Source organism: Oncorhynchus gorbuscha, linkage group LG14 (assembly GCF_021184085.1).
Source record: "Oncorhynchus gorbuscha isolate QuinsamMale2020 ecotype Even-year linkage group LG14, OgorEven_v1.0, whole genome shotgun sequence".
In the NCBI taxonomy this organism is placed as follows: domain Eukaryota; kingdom Metazoa; phylum Chordata; class Actinopteri; order Salmoniformes; family Salmonidae; genus Oncorhynchus; species Oncorhynchus gorbuscha.
The window spans coordinates 60,773,751-60,797,855 of NC_060186.1; the positions used below are offsets into that span (position 1 = coordinate 60,773,751).

General features: G+C 45.7%; 2 protein-coding genes across 8 annotated transcripts in view; both read left to right on the forward strand.

Moving 5' to 3' along the window:
* LOC123995246 (SAM and SH3 domain-containing protein 1-like) overlaps positions 1–3,653 on the forward strand; it is a 353,722-nt gene extending 350,069 nt beyond the window's left edge. For 6 of the 7 annotated variants that reach the window (XM_046298711.1, XM_046298712.1, XM_046298716.1 and 3 more), the window contains one exon: positions 809–3,653. In XM_046298711.1, the coding sequence (XP_046154667.1) occupies positions 809–1,069 (261 nt within the window). In that variant the 3' untranslated portion in view covers positions 1,070–3,653. The remainder of the gene's footprint in view (positions 1–808) is intronic. The other variant, XR_006831794.1, reaches the window with a different exon arrangement.
* A 2,345-nt stretch (positions 3,654–5,998) lies between these two features.
* Positions 5,999–24,105, forward strand: part of LOC123995248 (uronyl 2-sulfotransferase-like) — a 161,321-nt gene continuing 143,214 nt past the window's right edge. Inside the window, exon 1 of the mRNA XM_046298717.1 lies at positions 5,999–6,429. Coding sequence (XP_046154673.1) covers positions 6,201–6,429 — 229 coding nt within the window. The 5' untranslated portion in view covers positions 5,999–6,200. The remainder of the gene's footprint in view (positions 6,430–24,105) is intronic.

Genomic DNA, 24,105 nt, shown 5'->3' on the forward strand with positions numbered 1-24,105 from the left:
TGCTGGAGCGTGTGCTACAGGTGGGAGATGCTATGGTGACCAGCGAGCTGAGATAAGGGGGGACTTTACCTTGCAGGGTCTTGTAGATTACATGTAGCCAGTGGGTTTGGCGACGAGTATGAAGCGAGGGCCAGCCAACGAGAGCGTACAGGTCGCAGTGGTGGGCAGTATATGGGGCTTTGGTGACAAAACGGATTGCACTGTGATAGACTGCATCCAGTTTGTTGAGTAGGGTATTGGAGGCTATTTTGTAAATGACATCGCCAAAGTCGCGGATTGGTAGGATGGTCAGTTTTACAAGGGTATGTTTGGCAGCATGAGTGAAGGATGCTTTGTTGCGAAATAGGAAGCCAATTCTAGATTTAACTTTGGATTGGAGATGTTTGATATGGGTATGGAAGGAGAGTTTACAGTCTAACCAGACACCTAAGTATTTGTAGTTGTCCACGTATTCTAAGTCAGAGCCTTCCAGAGTAGTGATGTTGGACAGGCGGGTAGGTGCAGGCAGCGATCGGTTGAAGAGCATGCTTTTAGTTTTACTTGCATTTAAGAGCAATTGGAGGCCACGGAAGGAGAGTTGTATGGCATTGAAGCTTGCCTGGAGGGTTGTTAACACATTGTCCAAAGAAGGGCCAGAAGTATACAGAATGGTGTCGTCTGCGTAGAGGTGGGTCAGAGACTCACCAGCAGCACAACACAACACATTTGACTACAGGAAAGGTTACTACGGTGTCATTGCTATGTTTTATGTATATTTATGTATTATTATTACACAAAATTCCTAAATGTTTTTCCCGGTATTCCTCAGATCCCGTTTGGAGGTTTGACAGAGATGTGCAGGAAGCCACTCTCCCCAGGTCACGTGAGCACCGTCTCAGATTGGCTCGTGTCCATCGGCCTACCCATGTACGCCACACCGATGGCAGCTGCGGGATATGACACGTTGGGACGTGTGTCCTCTCTCACAGAGAGTGGCGTGTGGGAAGCGGGGGTGCGGGACGAGAGGCACGTCCGTAGACTTGTGAGCGAGGCCCGATTGGTCAGCACACACAGAGACGGACAGTCGTAACCGTGACAGTGGAGCCCATGCAGGTGTAACCGTGACAGTGGAGCCCATGCAGGTGTAACCGTGACAGTGGAGCCCATGCAGGTGTAACCGTGACAGTGGAGCCCATGCAGGTGTAACCGTGACAGTGGAGCCCATGCAGGTGTAACTGAGACAGTTGAATGGCTATGGCACAGTTGAGACTAAATGCAGAACTGAATAACTGTGAACGTGACCACAGCACAGCTTCCAGCACCTATTGAGACTTTTGACTGGACTACGGAGGGCGGGTGGTTTGCAGTTGCAGCCCAGCTAATGCTTGAGACTTATGAGCAGCAACCTGTTCTTAGGCCCCCGTCTTTATCAATCTGTCTCTCTCTCTTTCTATTCCTGTCTTTCAGATGTTTACGGTGAGATTGTTCCGACTGCCGAGAACAGTTATCAGATGCCTTTAAAACTGACTGTTCCCTTCTGAAACATCCCCCCCAGTCTTAAAATACTGAGAACTGCCTTTGAGGAAATTAGCACACTTTTCTTAGACTCTTTTTTTTGACTCTCCTTTTAAAGACTAAATGATGTTTTTTTTCTGTGTTTCAGAAGTGCTTGATTTGTATCTCTTGTGCAAAGAGAAAAGCACTAGAGAGTAGTGAGAGGATGTAGCTTGGCCAAAGCAATTTCTTTCAATGTGCAGATTTCACCTTTGTCGTTAATCCCATTGCTAAATGCTACAGTAGATTGGAGAACATGGTTTATTGCAGATAACACAACAACAACAAATAACACAAAACATGAAATAGGCAAATATTGCTGTTATATTAAGATTTAAAATCCTTATTTTCTATCATGCTATAGTGTTTTTGTAATATACTGTACCATATATTTTAATTTCAAGGTGTTTTTACAGTATGTGTTCAATAAGTATTGTGTGTCTGCTTTGTGGAATGTCAAAGTCTGAATGTCAGTCATTGTAAGTATAAACAGTCGGACAGATCTCGACATGAGTTTATACAGTATTTCAGATTATATTGCAGATTTCTTGGTTGCATGTAATCCTCCAATATGTAGGTCCTTACAACAACACTATCTACACAGTACCGCTCTAATAATCTTCCATGGGAGATCAGCTTTTCTTTGCAGACAATATCGTCTCCATATATCTATCCAGGCGGATTTTAAGTTGCCTTACCATTATGTTAAAAACAATTAGATGAATACGTATTCATGTACTCAGCGTTATAAAAACAGCAGGCATTTCAACCCCCATCTTTGACTAAGGCTTGATTCCTCAAAGCCTCACCGGGCCAATATGTTTTGAATGTGCTTGTAATGACAGTGATTGTTAGTAGAAGACACACACACATGCACACACACGCTAGCAGCCACATAGCTCTGTCGGTAGTGTCCTTGCTGTTCTTGTTAAGCACAGATGTTGATCCACATGAAGTCTAATTTAAACACAGTGTTCCATGTTCAACAGCCAGCCATAGACCAGCTCAGTACTGCAGACCACAGAAACAGACTGAGACATGATGTAGATGATCCACTCAGAAGGAAGGGCTAAGACGAGTGCTACAGCTGTTCCACAGAGACCCAGCTAACAGCTGGTTTATCATGTCTGTCTGAGCCTCTCTTGGAAGAACAAGAACAAGAAGGGGGGTGTCTTAGAGAGAGACACAGTCAGGGAGTACAGATGAGAATGGGAATGTACTGAATCTCCATTCACTGACCAGCAGACCAGACCTGTGAGTCCCTAGCAGTGGATTCCTAGTCCAAGACCGGTGTGAGTGGAACCACCTACGTAATGTCATTCTAGTTATGTGAAGTACTACATATTGCAAACAATATTCAAGTCTTATCCCTTGTCTCGGGTTTTAAAATACAAGTTTGCAGAGTGGTGTAACACAGGGGTGCTTTTGCAGTGGACACTCGATAGAAGTTTGATGCCTTTTCTCTTCAATCATAGTGGTGCTCCAGGTTAGCCTTGGAGACACTTGTAGGGGGGGGGTTTAAAGAAACAAAAATACCTAAAATTTAAGATGTAAAAAATACTGTCACTGTAAAATGCACTTTAGAAAGTAAATAAAAAATGTTTAAGCAAAATTGGCAAAATGTTCTTTAAGTCTGTAAGCAGACATTTGTTTTCAGGTCATGTAAAGGGTTTGATTGAATGGGTTATACTGGTATTTAGTTATCTTAGTATAGTTCCCAATGCCAAGTCAATGTACAAATGTAATTAATAATAGTTCATGAATTAACCCATTCCAATGACTTAACTTCCAATTTACTTTTGCAGTCTTACAGAAAACCTAATTACATATATGAAATGGTTAACAAGAGTTGCACATTCTGTATATGTAATTAGTATTTAAATAACTTATTTTGGGTCTTTTCATATCAACTGTAATTACTATACAAATAGCAATACCTTCCTGCAAATTGCATTAGCCAGTGAAAAGCTACAGTGTTTATTGTAAAATATAAGTGTACAAATGATTTAATTTGGGTTCAACTAGCTAATGATTGTCTATAAAGATATTCTTGTGTATTGAAACAAAAAATGATGTCTAACTATTTGTCATTCTGAAATATAATAAAAACGCTATCGCCATCCTCTGTGTTTACACACACACACACACACACACACACACACACACACACACACACACACACACACACACACACACACACACACACACACACACACACACACACACACACACGACGCACAAACTCACCACTTCTGTCTGATGCGAGGTGTGGGCAGTGAAAGTTATTGGACTATTTGACTACTGTGGTTAACACCTAAAACCTGCACCACATGTTGTTCTGTGATTGCTGAATGTCTTATATTAATCTTCATTTTATGTGTGGATAATAAGTCTCAGTATACAATAACAGGCATTGCATTAACAGACTGGATTTGATTAAAACTCTCTGGATCCCAACACGGGATCAGTCTGCTGAATAAGAGCAGAGGCTGATTTAATTTCTCTGCGGTTTGGAGAGGGAGGAACAATCTGATTTACTTTTGACCCAAGGCTCCCTGGCATGGATGTCTGCTTGGCGCAATGAGTTCATGCCCTCTCCATAAGTGTGTAGGGTGGGGGGTGGGGGTTGCAGTGTTTGTGTGTGTGTGTGTGTTTGGGGTGGGAGTGCAATCAGTGTCTGCCTGGCATAATTCATGAATCCCCTATCCAGCAGGTTTTCCCATGTAGCTCCCAACCAGGGGTTTGAAATAGAATGCATTCTGTTGTGTGTAGTTGTGCCTGGCTTGGAACGACACTGTTCCTGTCCCAAGCAAACAGGTTCCAGAACACATTTAACTCCCCCGTTAACTATAGCCATGGGAAGCAGAGGTGCTGAGAGTGTTTAGGGGTGCTGAGAGTGTTTAGGGGTGCTGAGGGTGTTTAGGGGTGCTGAGGGTGTTTAGGGGTGCTGAGAGTGTTTAGGGGTGCTGAGGGTGTTTAGGGGTGCTGAGGGATAAAATAAAAGTATAAGAAATTATAAAAAGTTTCCACAAAATTTGTGAACTAGGCCTTTATTACTCCTGTATGAGCGGAAACCCCCCCTCTTTTGACCCCCAACGCAAAACATTTTCTTGCGGCCAAGCCGTTTATATTGGCCTTTAAAATTAGGGCCAAATTCTAACTGCCCACCAAGGCCAGCCCAACCCGGGTTGAATTTAAATGCCAATGAAAACAAGGTTTTAGTCTTTATAAACATAGAAATAGAACGATATTCTAGATCTGTGTTTATACCCATGCTTTTTATGGCTTTGGTTAGACTGTTTCAAATAGAGACCATTGCTATGACTACAATACAGCTGCTATCACTAAAAGTGAGTTAGAGGACCAATATACAGTAAGTGTCTGTCTACGTCTGTCACCAGAATGCGAACGTTATTGTATAGGATACGGTCTCATTGTACTATCTCAATCTGGGTCCAGCTGTTCTATGATTGCCACCAGAAGATTGTTGTATCTGGTCACGTGGTCGGAGAAAGCTGTGGTCAGTTAGAGGGAGAGATTTACGACCGGTTGTTGTGGCTTTACATTCCTCCTGTCTCCTTACTGCAGGCCTGAGGGGTAGAGGGAGTAGAGAGACACTAGAAAGGGAATGTTTACACACTCACACCTACACTTGGAAGGGTGAAGGTTGGCAGTCCACTCACTAGTTGTTTTGACTAAGTGGGCTTGCATCCCCTTAGGTAATTCAAAAGTAGGCCTAATTAGCGCCTTACTCCTTACTTACCATAGCAAATGACCATCCTGACTCTGAGCATGGCTGAGGCAGTCCTTTCAATCACCATCCGCATGGAGAGAGAGTGAGGCTGTATTGTAGCCCACACACCATCCACTTTCCTCACTTACATGATGTAGCCTATACTTGTACCTATACCATAGGTATAGCATTCTTTCATAGGCTGCCTTACATACGACTTCATAATACACCAGTCTGTGTTGCCTGTTTGTGCCAACTACGTAGAATATAGCTTAAAGCACACACAACAGACTTTTTTAACCCTCAAACCCAACCAGTGCCTTGACTTTCATTTTCTTATGCCACTTAGCACCAATTTGTGGTTATACTTTTTTCCTTTTGCACTTACAGTAATATTCCCCACCAAGAGCACCTTTGGTTGTTTTGGAATAGGCTACCTGCTAGCACTCTTTCTACTTATTTTATGTAGAGTAGCCTATATGTCCTAACTCGTCTTAATGTGTATTAATGTCATATCCTAATTGCTAAGAACGAAACTCTGTAAGATGAAAAACTTGTCTTGACAGAATGACAGAAGGCCCACATGACCTATGTAGTCTGTTGCTGTACACGCGGTGACGCTGTTTTGCACCTAGACTCATAGAAAATATCTGCAGAATTTTTTTCTTCCACATTCAGTAATCTGACACCGCCGCTGGCTCAAAACATCTAAACCGAAGTATGAACCCACAACTTCATTGGCAGAAATAGTCCGAGAGAACAGACGAGAGAGACCGAACGGAGACGAAAACCGAGTGCGCAAATAACTCGTGGCGGCGGCGGGTGCCTGCGTTTCCTAATAGGTGTCCGTTTCAAATAATATCAAAGCAAGAAGTTTCACTTTCCACAGGCGGATGGGTGACTATCGCTCTCGGCGGCGCTTTGTGAGGAGGAGATGATGAAGAATTTCAGCAACAGTCCCCTTCACAATAACCAGACTCCAAACCACATTAGAGATTGGAACAACAAAAAGTTCGGTTTTCTCTCGGCGGTTCTGTTACGTTTTTCCCTGCGAGGTTATGGTTTTTGCATGGCTAGTCTATTCATCTTCTGTTTTGGGTCTCTGTTTTACCAGTTGAACGGAGGACCCCCCAACATTCTACTGGACATCCGACAGTATCTCGGTAAGAACTTATTATTGAACGAATTTATCTTCCGGTGGTGGTGATCGCTTTTGAGTAGCCTAGAGTTTCGCAACATTACCAACGTGTACAATTAGTAGGCTACGCGGCTCTTTGAGGACGTGTAACGGCAAGTTTACTGTTGCATACTGTTACCACCCTCAATGCATTATCCTTTTCTTGTACTGCCCGGTTCGGGGCCAATGGGTCCTCTTTGATGACTTTTTATTAATGACCCAGGGACAGAGCAAATTTAGAGATGGCAGATTTACTTTTTTTATATATATTTTTATTTTATTTACAATAGTAAATCCATGTGATGATGTTTCTTCATATAAAGCTGGCAACATTGTGCCATAGATATTGTCACATACTCACATTGATTGATTCCAATTGTTGAAGGAAGAGACAGTTTAATTTGTGTGAGCACACAAAGTAGGTTTATCTGGAGCCTAATGACAGTGCTTCTTTGGTTGAGCAGTTGAGGGATATATTATTGTAGTCTAACCCCGACAACTGTAAAGATGAATACTATGTTACCTTGGTGTTTCTCGAAACGGGCAGATGCGCACTGTGGACTGTCACATAGCGGCCCAGACGTGACACTTTGCTGAGTGACACATAACGCAAACAGGACGCAGCAGGTAAAAGTGAATTTATGCTTGATCGGAAAATGTGATCGGAAGCTTTGTATGGCGATTGTGACGGAATGGCGGAGCCTCCGGAGGCATGAAGGGGCCAAATCAAGATTCATACCGCATCGCCGTGCATCTCTCAAATGTTGTAACAATGTGGAGGGCTCTGTATAGCTCCACATTGACAGGATCGGTTGACGGCACGTGATTGGTCACAGTAAATGCTGTACAGCCACTTCCAACCCAGACAGACCAGGCCTTTAGCTCTGTATTCAGATACCCATCAAAAGTCAATGATTCAGTCACTCCTTAGTATTCAACCATCAGTCAGTTCTTACCAACAAAATGTTAATAACTTAATGTGCCCCATGGTCAGTGTTTCTCAAGTGTTAGATAAATGTTCTCATCTTCTCATGGTCACTTGAGGCCTGTTCGTTCTCTGTACAGCACCAGCCTCGGGTCCTGAGGTAATTTCATATCAGCAGATCATACACCTGGAACCAGCACACCAGTTGCCAGGAAGTGTGTGTGAATGTGGATTTGTTCTGTACTACACTTGTGTTCTGTTCTTACAGGGAGATTGTGTTCTTTAGAATGTGATAAACTGGTAAATCTGGAAAATAACTAGTCACTCATCACACATTCACTGATCCCCCATGAGTGAATGAGTGAGTGATTGAGTGAAGGAAAAAGACACACACACACACACACACACACACACACACACACACACACACACACACACACACACACACACACACACACACACACACACACACACACACACACACACACACACACACACAGTAAAATGAAGGAAGGACTGTAATGTGGATGAGGACTGACTGGTTCAGGATTTCTGCTGCCACCATGGCGCATCGGTCAGAATGCAATAAGGAATTTATGCCTTTGTAACTTGCAAACTCATTATTAGTCATGGTTAATTCAGGATTATCCATAATCATGGTATAATCCACATTAATATAGAAGTGTTCAGAAACAATTATATTTTTATTTACAATAAAAGGCACTCCAAAATTACTCAATAAATTATTTACCATTCATTTCTATTGGGCACAAAATCATTTTAAACAACCAAAACAAAAGGCAAATGCATCCAACAAGTTTGTACAGTCACAGGCTTGATGTAGTCATTGTGTGCAATGAATATGAGACCAAATACTGAACACATATAAGTGAATTTGTCCTCATACTTTTGGTCCCCTAAAATAGTGCTGTAATTTCTAAACGGCTCACCCAATATAGATGAAAATACCCTCCAATTAAAACTCATTATTATTAAGTCATTATATCATTATAAATCCAAAGTTCTGGACTTCAGAGCCAAAACAACAAAAAGTGCCACTGTTCCAAAACGTTTGGAGTTCACTGAAAGCAGTCCTACCTAGGGGCCTGTCAGACACTGGGGCTACTATAAGGGGCTTCCAGGAGTGGGGGAAGCATTATGTAACGGTGACATAACTAAACCATATCATCACTACTGCATTGGGGGAAGAGTTATCACTTACTAGGGAATCTCTATCAATCCGTTCCAAATACTGCATATTAAACTCTAGGACCTCTGACGTTGTCTTCTTCCTTCATACCTGCAGGTGGTGGAGATATATACATGAGGGGGGAAAGAAAAGGAGAGTAGAGAGGGAGGGACAGAGGGAGGGACAGAGGGAGGGACAGAGGGAGGGACAGAGGGAGGGACAGAGGGAGGGACAGAGGGAGGGACAGAGGGAGGTAGCATGGTGAGATGGATGAAGAGAGCATGGGAACTAGTAGATTGTTTATGGATCACTTTTGGATGGAACTGTAAGAGGTTCTTCTAGTGTTCTTTAAAGGTCCAATGCAGTCATTTATATCTCAATATCAAATAATTTCTGGGTAACAATTAAGTACCTTACTGTGATTGTTTTTCAATTAAAATGGTAAAATGCTCTTTGCTATTAAGCTATTTCTAAAGCAATAATTTAGCTAGGACTATCTGGGAGTGGTCTGAGTGGGGAAAACTGAAAACTAGCTGTTTTTGGCACTCTTTCTTATTGGTTTATGAGACACCAGGCAGACCAAAAATCCATCCCACCAAAACAGTCTGAAATATCAGGCAGATATTTTTCAAACAGCTCTTACACTAAAAGGGCAATATCATATTTGTCACAGTATTATTCCAACCTCATAGTGTGGAAATACTGTATATATAAAACACAGAAAAATCATGTTTTTGACTGCACCAGGCCTTTAAGGTCACTCAACACAATGGATGGCAGAATCTCATAGTATCTGTTTGCTTTTCTTACTCTCTGTCCCTCTTCTTTCATCTCTTTTCATCTCTTTTTCTCCCTCTCCTCCCTCACCTCTTCCCTCCCTCCCTCATCTTCCCGATCTGTCAGTGAGGGTGTGACAGATGTGATCAACAGAGCTAGGTGAGGTGAGGCACACTCCAAAGACACCGAGGGGAAATCCAAAACCTCCCAGGCTAGTATATATTGAAAAAGTTGGAATAATGCGGTATTGTGTGGTTGTCCCTCAGTGTCCCAGAGTGATGGGCAGCCCAGGGCAGACCAGCTGGCTTTTATGTGAGACAGGCGATCAGGAGGATTTATTTACCTTCAGCCGCCAGTGTTACTTTTGGCTGAGGAGAGTGTGAGTGTGTTTTTCTCTTTGACTTATGCAGAGGTGTGTGTATTTGAGAGTGAGAGTGTCTGTATGTGTATGTGGGGATGTGTGTCTCGCTCACTCACGCAGAGGTACTGTAGGAGGAACAGGCCCTGTTTTGTTTGGGCCGGTGGGGAGGTTGGTGTTTGAGGGTGTCACTCAACATATCACTGTGGTAACTTGAACTGCTCGGGCGAGTAGGCCCTCCGACTCAGATTTACTGTCCCTTTCCTCTCCATTCCTTCTCATTAACACACACACACACACACACACACACACACACACACACACACACACACACACACACACACACACACACACACACACACACACACACACACACACACACACACACACACACACACTGAGCAGGGACCCAAAATTCCCCTTTAATTCAATTATTTCTGTGGGCCGTGCCAAGCAGCCACCATAGATCCGCTATCCAAAGGTGTGTGTGTGTGTGTGTGTGTGTGTGTGTGTGTGTGTGTGTGTGTGTGTGTGTGTGTGTGTGTGTGTGTGTGTGTGTGTGTGTGTGTGTGTGTGTGTGTGTGTGTGTGTGTGTGTGTGTGTGTGTGCGTGCGTGCGTGCGTGCGTGCGTGCGTGTGTGTGCGTATACATGTCGAGGGTCATTTGGAGCAGTAAATGAGTTGAGATTGAGATGTAATTTTAATGGATGATTGTTTGGGTAATTTGCTGAAGAGCTGTACAGTTAACTCAGTGAAAGAGAAATGCAGGCTCTAAAATAGTAGCATTAGAGTAATCGGAAGGATACAGTGCTTCCACCCACCACTCATCTATCACACATGGAAACATCCTACCTGGCTCTTAGTTCAGATAGTACCTTTTTTTCTGGATGTATAGTGACACTGTCTGGACATTCAACTGTCCGCTCCCTCCCTCAGTCTGCCCATAACAGGACAGGAAGAGAGTGACATTTTTAGGTGTCACTATTCACTCAGAAAAAAAGGTACTATTTGAACTAAGAGCCAGGTAGGATGTTTCCATGTGTGATAGACAGCCAAAGAATCCTTTTAGAACCATTTTTTAAGCGTGTAGAGATGTTAATCTCAGCATCTGCTGATTGGACCAATTGTATTAATAGTCTTTGATATTCTCTGGCATTAGACCACCTGCCTGAGGAGCTGTGCCTGGAATTAAAACAGAGACAGAGAGGATAGAGGAGGATTCTTTTCTTTCTGTCTTCCTCCTCTTTCTCTCCTCTGAATGACTGCTTTATAAACAGCCAAGATACATTGGGTTCCAGGAATGTCCAGACAGTTGAAGATTCCAGTCTTACGGTGATGTGCTTTTAATGACCCGACCTACAGATCAGACAATGTTTGTGTGTTTGTATGTGTGCATGCGTGTGACATGTGTAGTGTGTGAGTGTTTTTCTGTGTGTGTGCATATATATATATATATACCCACAAATAGGTGTGTGTGTGTGTGTGTACCATAGCCCAGGGACCATATAGTCCAGCTATATAGTTTGCCTCCATTAATCATAAGAGCTGGGTGAGTTTACACTGTCAGAGTCTCACAAACTGTCTCAATGAGCAGTGCTCTGCTCAAAAGCTCTCTGTCAACCCTATATACCCTCACAGACCCTGGGTCCAGACAAATAAGCAGTGTTGACCGGAACGTACAGAGGGGTCTCCTTCTCCCTGACCCAGGCCTCTCAGAGCCACCAGAAAAAGTCATCAAGGGCAGAGGAGCCCTCTCTCTCTCCCCCTGCCTCCCTGCCTCTCCCGCTCCCTCCCTCATTCTGCCCATAACAGGACAGGAAGAGAGTGACATTTTTAGGTGATTTCATATGAAATCAAGAATCTATAGTTTGGCTGTCAACCAATTAGGATTAACACCTGATAATATGACCAGCAATGTCACTCAACTGTGATGTGAACACCAGTAACAACGGAGAGAAGGGAGAGAAAAGAGACACACCAACACGTCTAACTGAACACGGGTGATTAAAAGCATCACACTAGAGTGGACCCCACTGACACATACACACGTCACACACATACACACATCACACACATACACACGTCACACACACACACGTACACACACACACACGTACACACACACGTACACACACACACACACACACCCACCCACCCACCCACACACACACACACACACACACACACACACACACACACACACACACACACACACACACACACACACACACACACACACACACACACACACACACACACACACACACACACACACACACACACACACACACACACACGTCACACTGATGTAGCACAGTTTGACTTTCTTACACAGTGTGTGTGTTGTTGGCTACCCGCAACTTATTCTGACAACACCAGGTCTCCTACGCACATAGTAATGCAACCACATAGACTTTATAATAAACATATAGGCAAGACAAACAAACACACGTGTAACACTAAGGAAGTTGTAGCCGATTTCCGCCACTTGGATTAAAGAGGTGAGGGAGACTCTAGGTGGAGGAAGGGCATTATACCTAGAACACTACATTCACGTCTTTACAGTTCCAGACTTACTTAAAAACCACCGTCACTGTTTGCGTCTTCCCACGGTACGCCGACCTCGGCATGGCAAAGGGGATCCCCTGAATGAACAAACGCTGCCTGCCTGATATACTGTGTTGACTTCATTAACAACTAGGCACACCTGGGAATGTCAGACCAACATTCAACGGTTCTACCCCATTACATCTGCACTAATAGACATTGGCGCAATCGTTCCATATGCCCACTTTCAGCACTGGGGGCACACACACACATGGCCCACTTTCAGCACTGGGGGCACACACACACATGGCCCACTTTCAGCACTGGGGGCACACACACACATGGCCCACTTTCAGCACTGGGGGCACACACACATGGCCCACTTTCAGCACTGGGGGCACACACACACATGGCCCACTTTCAGCACTGGGGGCACACACACACATGGCCCACTTTCAGCACTGGGGGCACACACACACATGGCCCACTTTCAGCACTGGGGGCACACACACACATGGCCCACTTTCAGCACTGGGGGCACACACACACATGGCCCACTTTCAGCACTGGGGGCACACACACACATGGCCCACTTTCAGCACTGGGGGCACACACACACATGGCCCACTTTCAGCACTGGGGGCACACACACACATGGCCCACTTTCAGCACTGGGGGCACACACACACACATGGCCCACTTTCAGCACTGGGGGCACACACACATGGCCCACTTTCAGCACTGGGGGCATACACACACATGGCCCACTTTCAGCACTGGGGGCACACACACACATGGCCCACTTTCAGCACTGGGGGCACACACACACATGGCCCACTTTCAGCACTGGGGGCACACACACACATGGCCCACTTTCAGCACTGGGGGCACACACACATGGCCCACTTTCAGCACTGGGGGCACACACACACATGATCACTGTCAGAGACACACACACAGGCACACATTAGACAGACACAAGCAAGGAGCCTTAAGGAGCCAGCCGGTCACTTAAGTGTGATTTTTGGCACTGACTTGGCCCTCTGCTCCACTCACACACCAGCAGGCCCATTCCACACTTCCTGTCTAAGGATATTAAAAACAACGGTCAGATTTGACTCATTCATATGTTATTCCCACAGACTGACAGATTTAGTGTTGGAGCCTCTTTAACCAGGGGAAGGGGTGCCATCCCATTGGAACAGTACCCAGGTGTCACACAGGTGTGAGGTTTCCATAGAAATGGAATGGCATAGAGGTCATTGGTTGGTTGAGTTGTTACTCACAACCTGAGAATGCATAGTACCAGGTTTCCAGTTGTGGACCAGTCTGGATTCTGTGTAAGGGTTGCCAGGTAATGAGATTGTTAAAAATAAAAAAACTTTTCAAGAGGTCCAAACCAGTACCAGGAGACAGTGCCTTTTCACATCGGCTTCTTCTGTACATGTATATACGTGATACACAGCTGTGAATATACAGCCAGGTCGTTTAAGATTTACGTCTGAATTGGATGTCAATGGGGTGGTGGATGGGTGTAATCCCATGTCTCTGGATCAGAATGTTGTGTGTTCAATATTTGTTTATTTTAACTTTATCCCAAACCTTTACCGTTAACTTAGTCATTTGGAATGAGTGCCTAAAGTTAACCCTTAACTTCTACATTTGTTGTTTGGAGAAATGGAATGCTACAGAACAGCATGAGCAACAGAAACACTTCAAAAAATGACGTTTGGAGCAACTTCAAAATTGGACTTTTGGAGAACGTGGATGAACGTTTAATTCTGCAGTGAGACTGTGAGAGCTTGTTGGAAAGTAAGCCGTTCTGGTCTGGTATTGCATCCCGGCAAAATAAAATGAGTGGTATACGTTCCAGTTTGCGCTGTGGTTTCGTGGAGAACACTTCCATTTTGCCAAGGCCGAGATGGGTGACCGAGACGCATGCAGACAACAGTTGAGGCATCAATTCAGGCGACAAGTGGAGGCCTAATGACAATGACAGATTGCAGATTGCAGATTATAATACACGTTGTGCTGTTTTGTAACTGATGTCTCTTTCCAGTCATCAAATTGTGCTGTTTTGATGCTGTAATTCTTTTGGAAGTGGACGAACGTGGAAGTGTAGTTTACAGGAAGTGGTGTCTTTAGGGAGGGATGGTTTGACAATCAGATGGAAACATCATGACTGGTTGTATTTATGCCACATTCAAAAGTAAAACATGTTAAACGTTATATGACTAATCTTTACTAGGCTATGAGGCCCACAGACATCATATGAAATGAAGAGGTTTAATATGTAATTCTATGATTACACCTAGACCATAAAACATTTTGGAGTCGGTGAGATTGGCTGGTGATTTATAAAGATAAAGTAGTGTAGGGATTTGGCTCCTGTTGTGCACAGTTACATATTGATTATGGCATTAGAGATTAGATTGACTTGAATCCAAGGTTGTGTGTCAATAATTTAAAGTGGCTGTCTGAACCTGTCTCTTTTCTTTCATACTTATCTACACCAACCTGGCAGGTGAAACCAAGCCAAGCGCTAGCTTCTTCTATATTGTTTTCACCTACTGTGTGCAGTCTATAGAGGAAGGAAAGAAGGCAGGATCACAGTATTGAGAGACAACCCAAGTGTATGTGCATCATTTCACCCACTCTCCTCCTAGCTGAACACACTTACATCATACAGCACCCTGCTCAAATAGAAGCTTGTTTTAACTACAGTCCGTGGTAACTTCTCCTGCTTGAGAAAACAACAGGTGTCCTTCCCTACTATGTTGGGCTGTGCTCTGTTTGTTTACCTGTTTCTTCTAACCCACATGCTGCCTCGTTAACTGAGTTTAGGGGGTCAATAAAGAGGGAATGTGTTTCATATGACCGGCATGCCTACCAGAGAGACAGCCAGGTGTCAGGGTGATGCTCCCTTACCAAGTCTGTTTTTTTGTTGACTAATGGTTCAAATGGTTATACCATGGATCATTTAGTTATCAGATTTTTTATTTTAGGACCCCTGTAGGTATGTAAAAAAATATATATTAAAAAATGATTCGATAAAATATTGAATTTGGCCTTCACTATTATAGCCCATAGAATCACATTGCATAACACATTCATAATGGCAAAACAGACAGTAAAAAATAAGAACTACCCCATTTTTTTTGTTGGCACAAAATTGCTTCCATACTTCCATTCATTTTTGAAATGGGTACCCTGTTGCCTTCAGGCGTAGAGTACAACGGAGAGGGTTCCTCTTGAGTGTCTCCCCTTTCCTTAGTTTGTAGCCCAAATGGTTCCGACGCTACAGACGTTTTCGTGAGAAGACCGGTTTCCAGATGTCTCCTTGTCTGACAAACAGAGCTTTAGTTCTGCCACTTTCCACCACAGATGCGGATGTTTTATGTTATTACGTTAATAAGATTGACAGCAAGGTGCACAAGAGAACTTAAAAAAGCAGGTTTTAACTCACCATTGAGCCTCTCTTTATCTTGAAGGGAGACCATTTCTGAACAGCAAAGGTGGGAAGGGAGAGAGCGGGGGGAGGGGAGAAACCGAGAGACTCTGAGAGAGCAAAACAGAGACAGAGAAAAAAAACAACAGAGCCCGATATCTTTCACAGTTTCTAAAGCTCTCCGTTACAATCATTAGCGATCACATAAACAAGGTCAGAATGTGAGTCACCTGGGAATAGAAATCACTTCCTGAAGTTTCCAGCAGCCTCCAAAATGGCACACTATTCCCTGTAATCCTGAAATAGTTTACAACCAGAGTCGTGTAGGAGTAATGTTAGCTACATAGGGCTCTGAATTAAAGATGGTGGAGGATGTAGGGAATAGGGTGCCAGATTTGCTCTACTATCCTGATGGTTCCTGAGTGGGGACAGACACACAGATCACTGTAGGCATGGGGATGGTCAAAATGACCACATAACAGCTACACTATCCAACAAAAACTCTGAAAACAAAGTAAGGTACCAGAAGTATGGCCATAGTGACCATTGTGAAGGTTAAGTCCAATGCTACAGTACCTCACAACAACATTTAACATTAAGTGAACTTTACAAACAAACTTTGACAAACACAATGCTTTACAACTTTTTATAAACACGTATGAGCCCTTATAATGCCTTATTATGATAAATACAGTATAATATGTGATGTGCCTAGGCAGCATTCATCCAACAGTCTCTGCAGCTGGTATTTAGCCAGGACATGCTTATGATACGTTTTACAATTATTTATGACTGTATCATAAGGCATTATGTCTGTTGGCTGAAAGTAAAGTGTTACCTTTGCTAGCGATGTGGTGAGGACCAGGGTTTGATCTATAAGTGTGTGCAATATAGAATGACAGTGAAGAAACTGTCAGGACCCGGTTACAAACCCGGGTCTCCGGAGTGAGAAACAGTCACTTAACCAACTGAGCCACGAATAGTCGGCAGAACCCAGAAGATGAGGCAGACACAGCAGTACTTGAGACGGTGTATTTAATGAAGTAAAAAGTGAAGTTCTTCAGGAAAACATGTAACTCCACAACCTCAAAAGGAATTCCATAAGAACAAAGGTAATCCTCCAAGACAAAAAAGGTAAATCCACAAGGTGGAAGGTAAAGCACAAAAAGCCTCAAAAAATACTCAAAAACAAACAAACAAGAACAAAAAACAGAATTCCACAAGAGAGTCCCCCGGGATCAACAAGAGTACACAGAGTACTAGGGCTGGGTGCTAACATACAAACACAGAGCAAAGAACAGAGGAAAACAAAGGGTTTAAATACAATCAGGGGAAACGAGGCACAGGTGCAAATAATAATGGGGATCAAGGGAAAACAAAAGGTCAAAAGGCACAATGGGGGCATCTAGTGACCAAAAACCGGAACAACCCTGGCCAAATTCTGACAGGATCCCCCCCCCCCCCTAGGAACGGCTCCTGACGTTCCTACCAGCTCTCTCAGGGTGGAGGGCCCTGAACTGACGAATGAGGTCAGGGTCCAGTATGTCTTTGGCAGGAACCCAGGAGCGCTCCACGGGACCGTAGCCTTCCACAGTCCACCAGATACTGCCAGGACCGCTGCACCCGGCGGGAATCCAGTATCCGATGGACGGTATAAGCCGGCTGGCCTTCAATGACACGAGGCGGAGGGGGAGGTCTGTCTGCCGGGACAAGGGGAGAAAAAACCACAGGTTTTAATAAGGAAATGTGAAATGTGGGATTAATCTTAAGGGATCTGGGTAAGTGTAGGCGATAAGAAACTGGGTTAACTCTCCTGGCAACCTTAAAGTGACCGATGTATTTTTGGGACAGCTTGCGAGACTCCACCCGTAGTGGTAAGTCTCTTGTGGAGAGCCAGACTCTCTGGCCGGGGCACAGGGTAGGCCCGGGACAGCGACGTCTGTTGGCTTGTTGTTGGTACCTCTGTGAGGAACGCATAAGATTAAGACGGGTCTTCCTCCACATAAGCCGACAGCGTCTGACGAATTTCAAGGCTGAAGGCACTCTGACTTCTGCCTCCTGGTCCGGGAACAATGGAGGGGCATAGCCAAACTGACACTCGTGCGGGGACATACCAGCGGAGGAGGAGAGCAAGGTGTTGTGCGCGTATTCGGCCCAAACAATGAAGGACGACCATGTGGACGGGTTGTTACGAGTCATACATCGGAGGGTGGTTTTCAGCTCTTGATTCATCCTCTCAGTTTGGCCGTTGGGCTCCGGATGGTACCCTGAAGATAGACTGGCAGAAGCCCCCATGAGTTGGCAGAAGGCCTTCCAAAACCTAGAGGCGAACTGGGGACCTATGTCAGAAACCATATCTTGAGGAATGCCGAAGACTCGGAACACATGATTAATTACCAACTCAGCCGTTTCCTTGGCAGAAGGTAACTTAGTCAGAGGGACGAACCTGACCGCCTTAGAAAACCTGTCGATAATGACTAGGATAGTAGTATTGCCATGGGATGGAGGAAGGCCAGTAATGAAGTCCAACGAGATATGGGACCAGGGTCTGTGGGGAACAGGTAAAGGGTGAAGGAGTCCTTGCGGGCGGAGGTGAGAAGATTTGCCCTGGCAGCACACGGGGCAGGCATTGACGAAAGTGGCAACGTCTTCTCTTATGGTAGGCCACCAGAACTTACGCTGGATGAACTCCAAGGTGCGACCTACGCCCGGGTGACAGGTGAGGCGAGAGGAGTGCCCCCACAGAAGGACCTGAGTCCTCACTGCCTTGGGGACAAACAACCGATTGGCAGGACCTCCTTTCGGGTCCGGTTCAATAGCTTGAGCTCGTCTCACGGTATCCTCAACTTGCCACGAGATCGGAGCCACGATCTTAGCAGCAGGAAGGACAGGCATGTCCGTGTCATCTCGAATGGCAGGAGCGTAGACTCGGGACAGGGCATCCGGTTTGAGATTCTTCGACCCGGGCCGATAGGTGAGGATAAACTGGAATCGATTGAAGAAAAGAGACCATCTAGCTTGTCTAGAGTTCAACCGCTTCGCCTGCTGGATATACTCCAGATTTTTGTGTTCCGTAAGCACTTGAAACGGGTGAGAAGCCCCCTCGAGCCAGTGTCTCCATTCCTTCAATGCCATCTTAACCGCTAGGAGTTCACGATCCCCCACATCATAGTTCCTCTCAGCCGGGGTAAGCCGGTGTGAGAAGAAAGCGCACAGATGAAGCTTCTTGTCTTCACCCCTCTGAGACAGGACAGCTCCAACACCAACCTCTGAGACGTCTACCTCCACCACAAACGGTTCATCCGTAGTCGGTAGTATCAGGATGGGAGCAGAGAGGACGCGCTGCTTGAGTCCTTGGAAGGCCGTCTCAGCTTCTCTTCCCCACAAAAACCTTGCATTGCCACCCTTGGTTAAAGCTGAGAGAGGGGCTGCCACCAAGCTGAAGTTCTTGATGAACTTGCGGTAAAATGAAACGCTGAACTTCCTTAACGGATTTGGGGGTGGGCCAATCCGCTACCGCCCCTACCTTCCTGGGGTCCATTTGGACTCGACCGGGTTCCACTACAAATCCCAGGAATTGTACTCGGGAAGAATGGAATTCACATTTTTCCGGCTTAACGTACAGATGGCTGTCTAGGAGGCGTTTGAGTACTTGTCTGACATGCTTAGTGTGTTCTTGAAGAGAGCTCGAAAAGATGAGGATGTCATCCAAGTAAACAAACACAAATATGTTAACCATATCCCTAAGCACATCGTTTATGAGCGCTTGGAACACCGCTGGGGCGTTGGTCAGGCCGAAGGGCATCACCAAGTATTCATAGTGACCAGTAGGCGTGTTGAAACCGGTCTTCCACTCGTCACCAGGTCTGATCCGCACAAGATGGTATGTGTTCCGCAGGTCAAGCTTAGTGAAAACAACTGCTTCCTGGAGCAGCTCGAAGGCTGTGGCCATAAGGGGTAGCGGGTAACGGTTACGGACGGTTATGGCATTGAGTCCCCGGTAGTCGATGCAAGGACGTAATCCACCGTCTTTCTTGGCCACAAAGAAAAACCCTGCTCCCGCCGGGGAGGTGGATGGACGCATGAGGCCTGCTTCCAGAGCGTCCTTGATGTAGGTATCCATAGCAGCTCGTTCGGGTGGAGATAGGGAAAAGATCCGACCCCTGGGGGGGCAAGTGCCCGGAAACAGTTCGATGGGGCAATCATAAGGTCTATGGGGTGGTAGCATGGTGGCCCTCTGTTTGCTAAATACCAGTTTGAGGTCATGGTAACACTCTGGAACTCGGGTCAGGTCGATGGATTCTAAAGACTCGGGAGTAGAACTCGGGAAAATACAAGTAGCTTGGCACGTAGGACCCCACTGCTTGATAGTGCCCACAGGCCAGTCGATGTGAGGGTTATGGCTGTGAAGCCAGGGGTATCCAAGGACGAGAGGGAACTCGAAACAGGAGATCAAATGAAAGTTCATCAATTCCTGGTGTTGTGAAACTGAAAGTCGCAAGGAGGTAGTGACATGAGTGACAAGTCCAGATCCCAAAGGGCTTCCATCCAATGTAGTAACCCTCATGGGGTCACTTAGAGGTTCAGAGGGAACGCCATTCTCCTTCGCCCAGACACCATCCATGAAGTTACCTGCGGCTCCAGAGTCTACCAAGGCTTGAAAGTGAAGCTTGTGGTTGTTCCAGGAAAGGGTGACTGGAATGAGCAGACGGGAGTTGGACGGATGGGAGGAGGTTATGTTTCCCGTTACAGTTCCCCCCGGTCTGTACGGGACAGAGCGTTTCCCTGGAGCCCGGGACACGTGGAACGGAAATGGCCCGGTTTGCCACAATATAGACAGCGTCGCTCCCTCATCCGGCGGTCTCTCTCAGCCTGGGAGATGCATCCAATCTGCATGGGTTCCGGTGGAGCCAGCGAGGATAAAGGTGGGGACTCGGAGCTGGGACTGATAGGGGCTAGAGGTCTACGGTTGAGTTCTCTCTCTCTCAGACGCTGGTCAATGCGTGAGGCCAACTTGATCAGGGACTCGAGATTGTCCGGTGGTTCCCGAGTGGCCAGTTCATCTTGGATAGTGTCGGAAAGGCCTTTCAGAAAGCACACCGTGAGCGCCTCGTTGTTCCAGCCACGCGCTGCTGCCACCGTGCGGAACTGGATGGCATAGTCCGTCACGCTGCGCCGACCTTGGTGGAGAGTCAGGAGCTGTTTGGCTGAGTCAGGACCACTGCTTGGGCCTTGAAACACTCGTTTGAATTCCTCAGCAAAGGCAGAGTAGCTGGCACAGCAGGAACTATGGGCATCCCACACAGCAGTAGTTTAGTTTATTTTATTTTTACAGGGACAGTGCACATTAATCAACGTTTCAGTAAAAGTGCCGGTTTTAGCCAGCCGGCTATTTTTCAACCGCAGTCCCTGGGGAGGGCTTTTTCCGACAGCAGGTTGATGATATATGCGATCTTAGACCGGTCGGTGGGGAACGACGAGTGTTGCAGCTCGAAGGAGAGAGAACATTGGGTGAGAAACCCTTTACAAGCACTTGGATCACCTGAGAACCGTTGGGGAGGTGGAAGACGAGGTTCAGCCAGAGGGTTAACTGCCATGGGTACGTGAATCTGAGGTACTGGGACGGGAACTGTTGCCGGGGTAAGTCGATCAGATATCTGCTTTATGGAAGTCAGCATCTCCGACAGAAGATGAGAATGTCTAGCCATTGAGGCCTCTTGCTGAACCAGGGCGGCTTCGTGGCGTTGGACAGTCTCCTGGTGGTGGGACAGCAAGGCAACAAGGTCCTGGGAACTGGCTGCCTCTGGGTTCATTTTTGGCTCTGTGTTTCTGTCAGGACCCGGTTACCAACCCGGGTCTCCGGAGTGAGAAACAGTCACTTAACCAACTGAGCCACGAATAGTCGGCAGAACCCAGAAGATGAGGCAGACACAGCAGTACTTGAGACGGTGTATTTAATGAAGTAAAAAGTGAAGTTCTTCAGGAAAACATGTAACTCCACAACCTCAAAAGGAATTCCATAAGAACAAAGGTAATCCTCCAAGACAAAAAAGGTAAATCCACAAGGTGGAAGGTAAAGCACAAAAAGCCTCAAAAGATACTCAAAAACAAACAAACAAGAACAAAAAACAGAATTCCACAAGAGAGTCCACCGGGATCAACAAGAGTACACAGAGTACTAGGGCTGGATGCTAACATACAAACACAGAGCAAAGAACAGAGGAAAACAAAGGGTTTAAATACAATCAGGGGAAACGAGGCACAGGTGGAAATAATAATGGGGATCAAGGGAAAACAAAAGGTCAAAAGGCACAATGGGGCATCTAGTGACCAAAAACCAGAACAACCCTGGCCAAATCCTGACAGAAACACAGCTAAATAACTCACACCACATCAATTTGTAACCCTGTAACAGACGCACACACACACACACACACACACACACACACACACACACACACACACACACACACACACACACACACACACACACACACACACACACACACACACAGTATTAACAGGAGCTTCTCAACTCATTCTCAGACTGTATCTCCACGCCGCAGTTCCCGACTCCCCTACCAGAGGAGCTCCACTCTTCTCTTCCGGGAGACTCTGTCGTAGGTCAGACCTCAAAGTCTGTCTGCCCTCCTCTCCCCTCTCCCCACTCGAAGGTGTGTCTGGCTGGGCAGAGCAGCAGATCAGCCCCCGGAGTTGTATGAGCTGGTGTCTAAAGGAGCGTCTGAAGATGTAGTAGATAAAAGGGTTGTAGGCCGTGGAGCCCTTAGCGAACAGGCAGGGCAGCAGGGAGACCAGTGGGGCCAGACTGGCCTTCCCCTGGAACATATACCAAAAGCTGAGCACCACGTAGGGAGACCAAGCCACGATGAACCCTGAGCTGATCAACACCGCCATCTGGGGAGGAGAGGAGAGGGGGAGGAGGAGAGGAGAGGATGAGGAGAGGAGAGGAGAAGAGAGGGGAAGGAGAGGAGAGGAGGAAGAGGGAAGAAGAATATGAGGAGAGGGGGAGGAGAGGAAAGGAGAAGGAGAGCAGGAGATGAGGAGGAGGAGAGGGGAAGGAGAGAAGGAGTATAGACATTTGTCTGTCAAGAACATACGATTAGACAGGGACTAAAGCGTTTCTTAATGATTTAGGCAGGTTTAAGGGTTTGAGGAGTCTAAGCTGATCCTAGGTCTGTGCCTGAGAGCAACTTTAACGAGGAAGAAAAGTGAAGACAAAGAGAACTAGAGTGACTTTGACAGGGATTCCATGGTTCACACTGATCATCTTCCACATTTTTCACCAGGTGCCTGAGCTTACTGATTTAGTCCTGTGTGCTATTGTGTTTGCCTTCTTCCCTTGTTCATAATCATCAAAGTGAAATGCTGTGCAGCATGTTGTGCTGTGCCTCAACCGCATGATTCGACAATTGGCATAATTTGCAGACCCAATTAAGGTAACTAATGATCTCTCTGGGGAGGGCATGGACCACTGCAATAACAATATAATACCATTGTAGTAAGTCTGTAATAACACACTGGGCCATGATCATCCATTACTGCCTTGTGTTTTCAGTGTTAGGAAGGGAAACGCTTCAGACTGTTTTTGCTGTGTAAGTTTTGATGAACAATGACAGACAGAACTCATGAAAGTATGTGTGGAATTGTGTGACTGAATTGGTAGCCTGGCTACAGCTTGTACTGTAGGCCTCATTTAAAAAGGCAACTGTTTTCAAATTTGACAGTGAATGAATACATAAACTCTGTTTTAGAGTGGCGCTCCTCAGCCACGGTACAGTATGTCGGCAAACTTTTCTTTGGGGTGATGAGAGTATTAGGTGTGGTATTTCTCTACTGCCAGATTCAGAACTCTCAACTCTTTCCAATTGTCAAAAACAGGCCTCCACAAAATACTCTGCTTCCTCCACACATGTAGAAGCAGGAAAATATTCAGAACAGTCAGAACTAACGGCATGAAAATATTTGCTTTTGAGGGTGTTTCATTCTAAAAACTACCCCACAGCACCCGCAAGAAATGCTCTGGGCCTCATTCCTTCTGGAAAAAACAGAACACCAGTGCATAAAACAATCATAGCATGTTTTTATGAAGTAACAATTAGGTGGGTTACACTTGTCTGCAAAACCATTAAATATTGAGCCTGTTTTAGTGTTTTTTTCTCTCTCTCATTAAATTACTCTTTGTAGAGACAGTGGTGAGGCCCAGATGGAGGTGTGGGTACTGGATAGAGTTTTGCCCCCAGACTGTGTGCTGTTGTCTGGGGTTGCCAGGGCACTGATGACGGCTGGTTGTGGTGGCTTTAATGGTAGTGGTGGTGGGTCAGAGAGTGGGTGGTGACGGGCCTGCGGTAACAGGGTGGGACCTGGCTGGCTGTGCATCATCAGTCATAGCCTTAAGGAA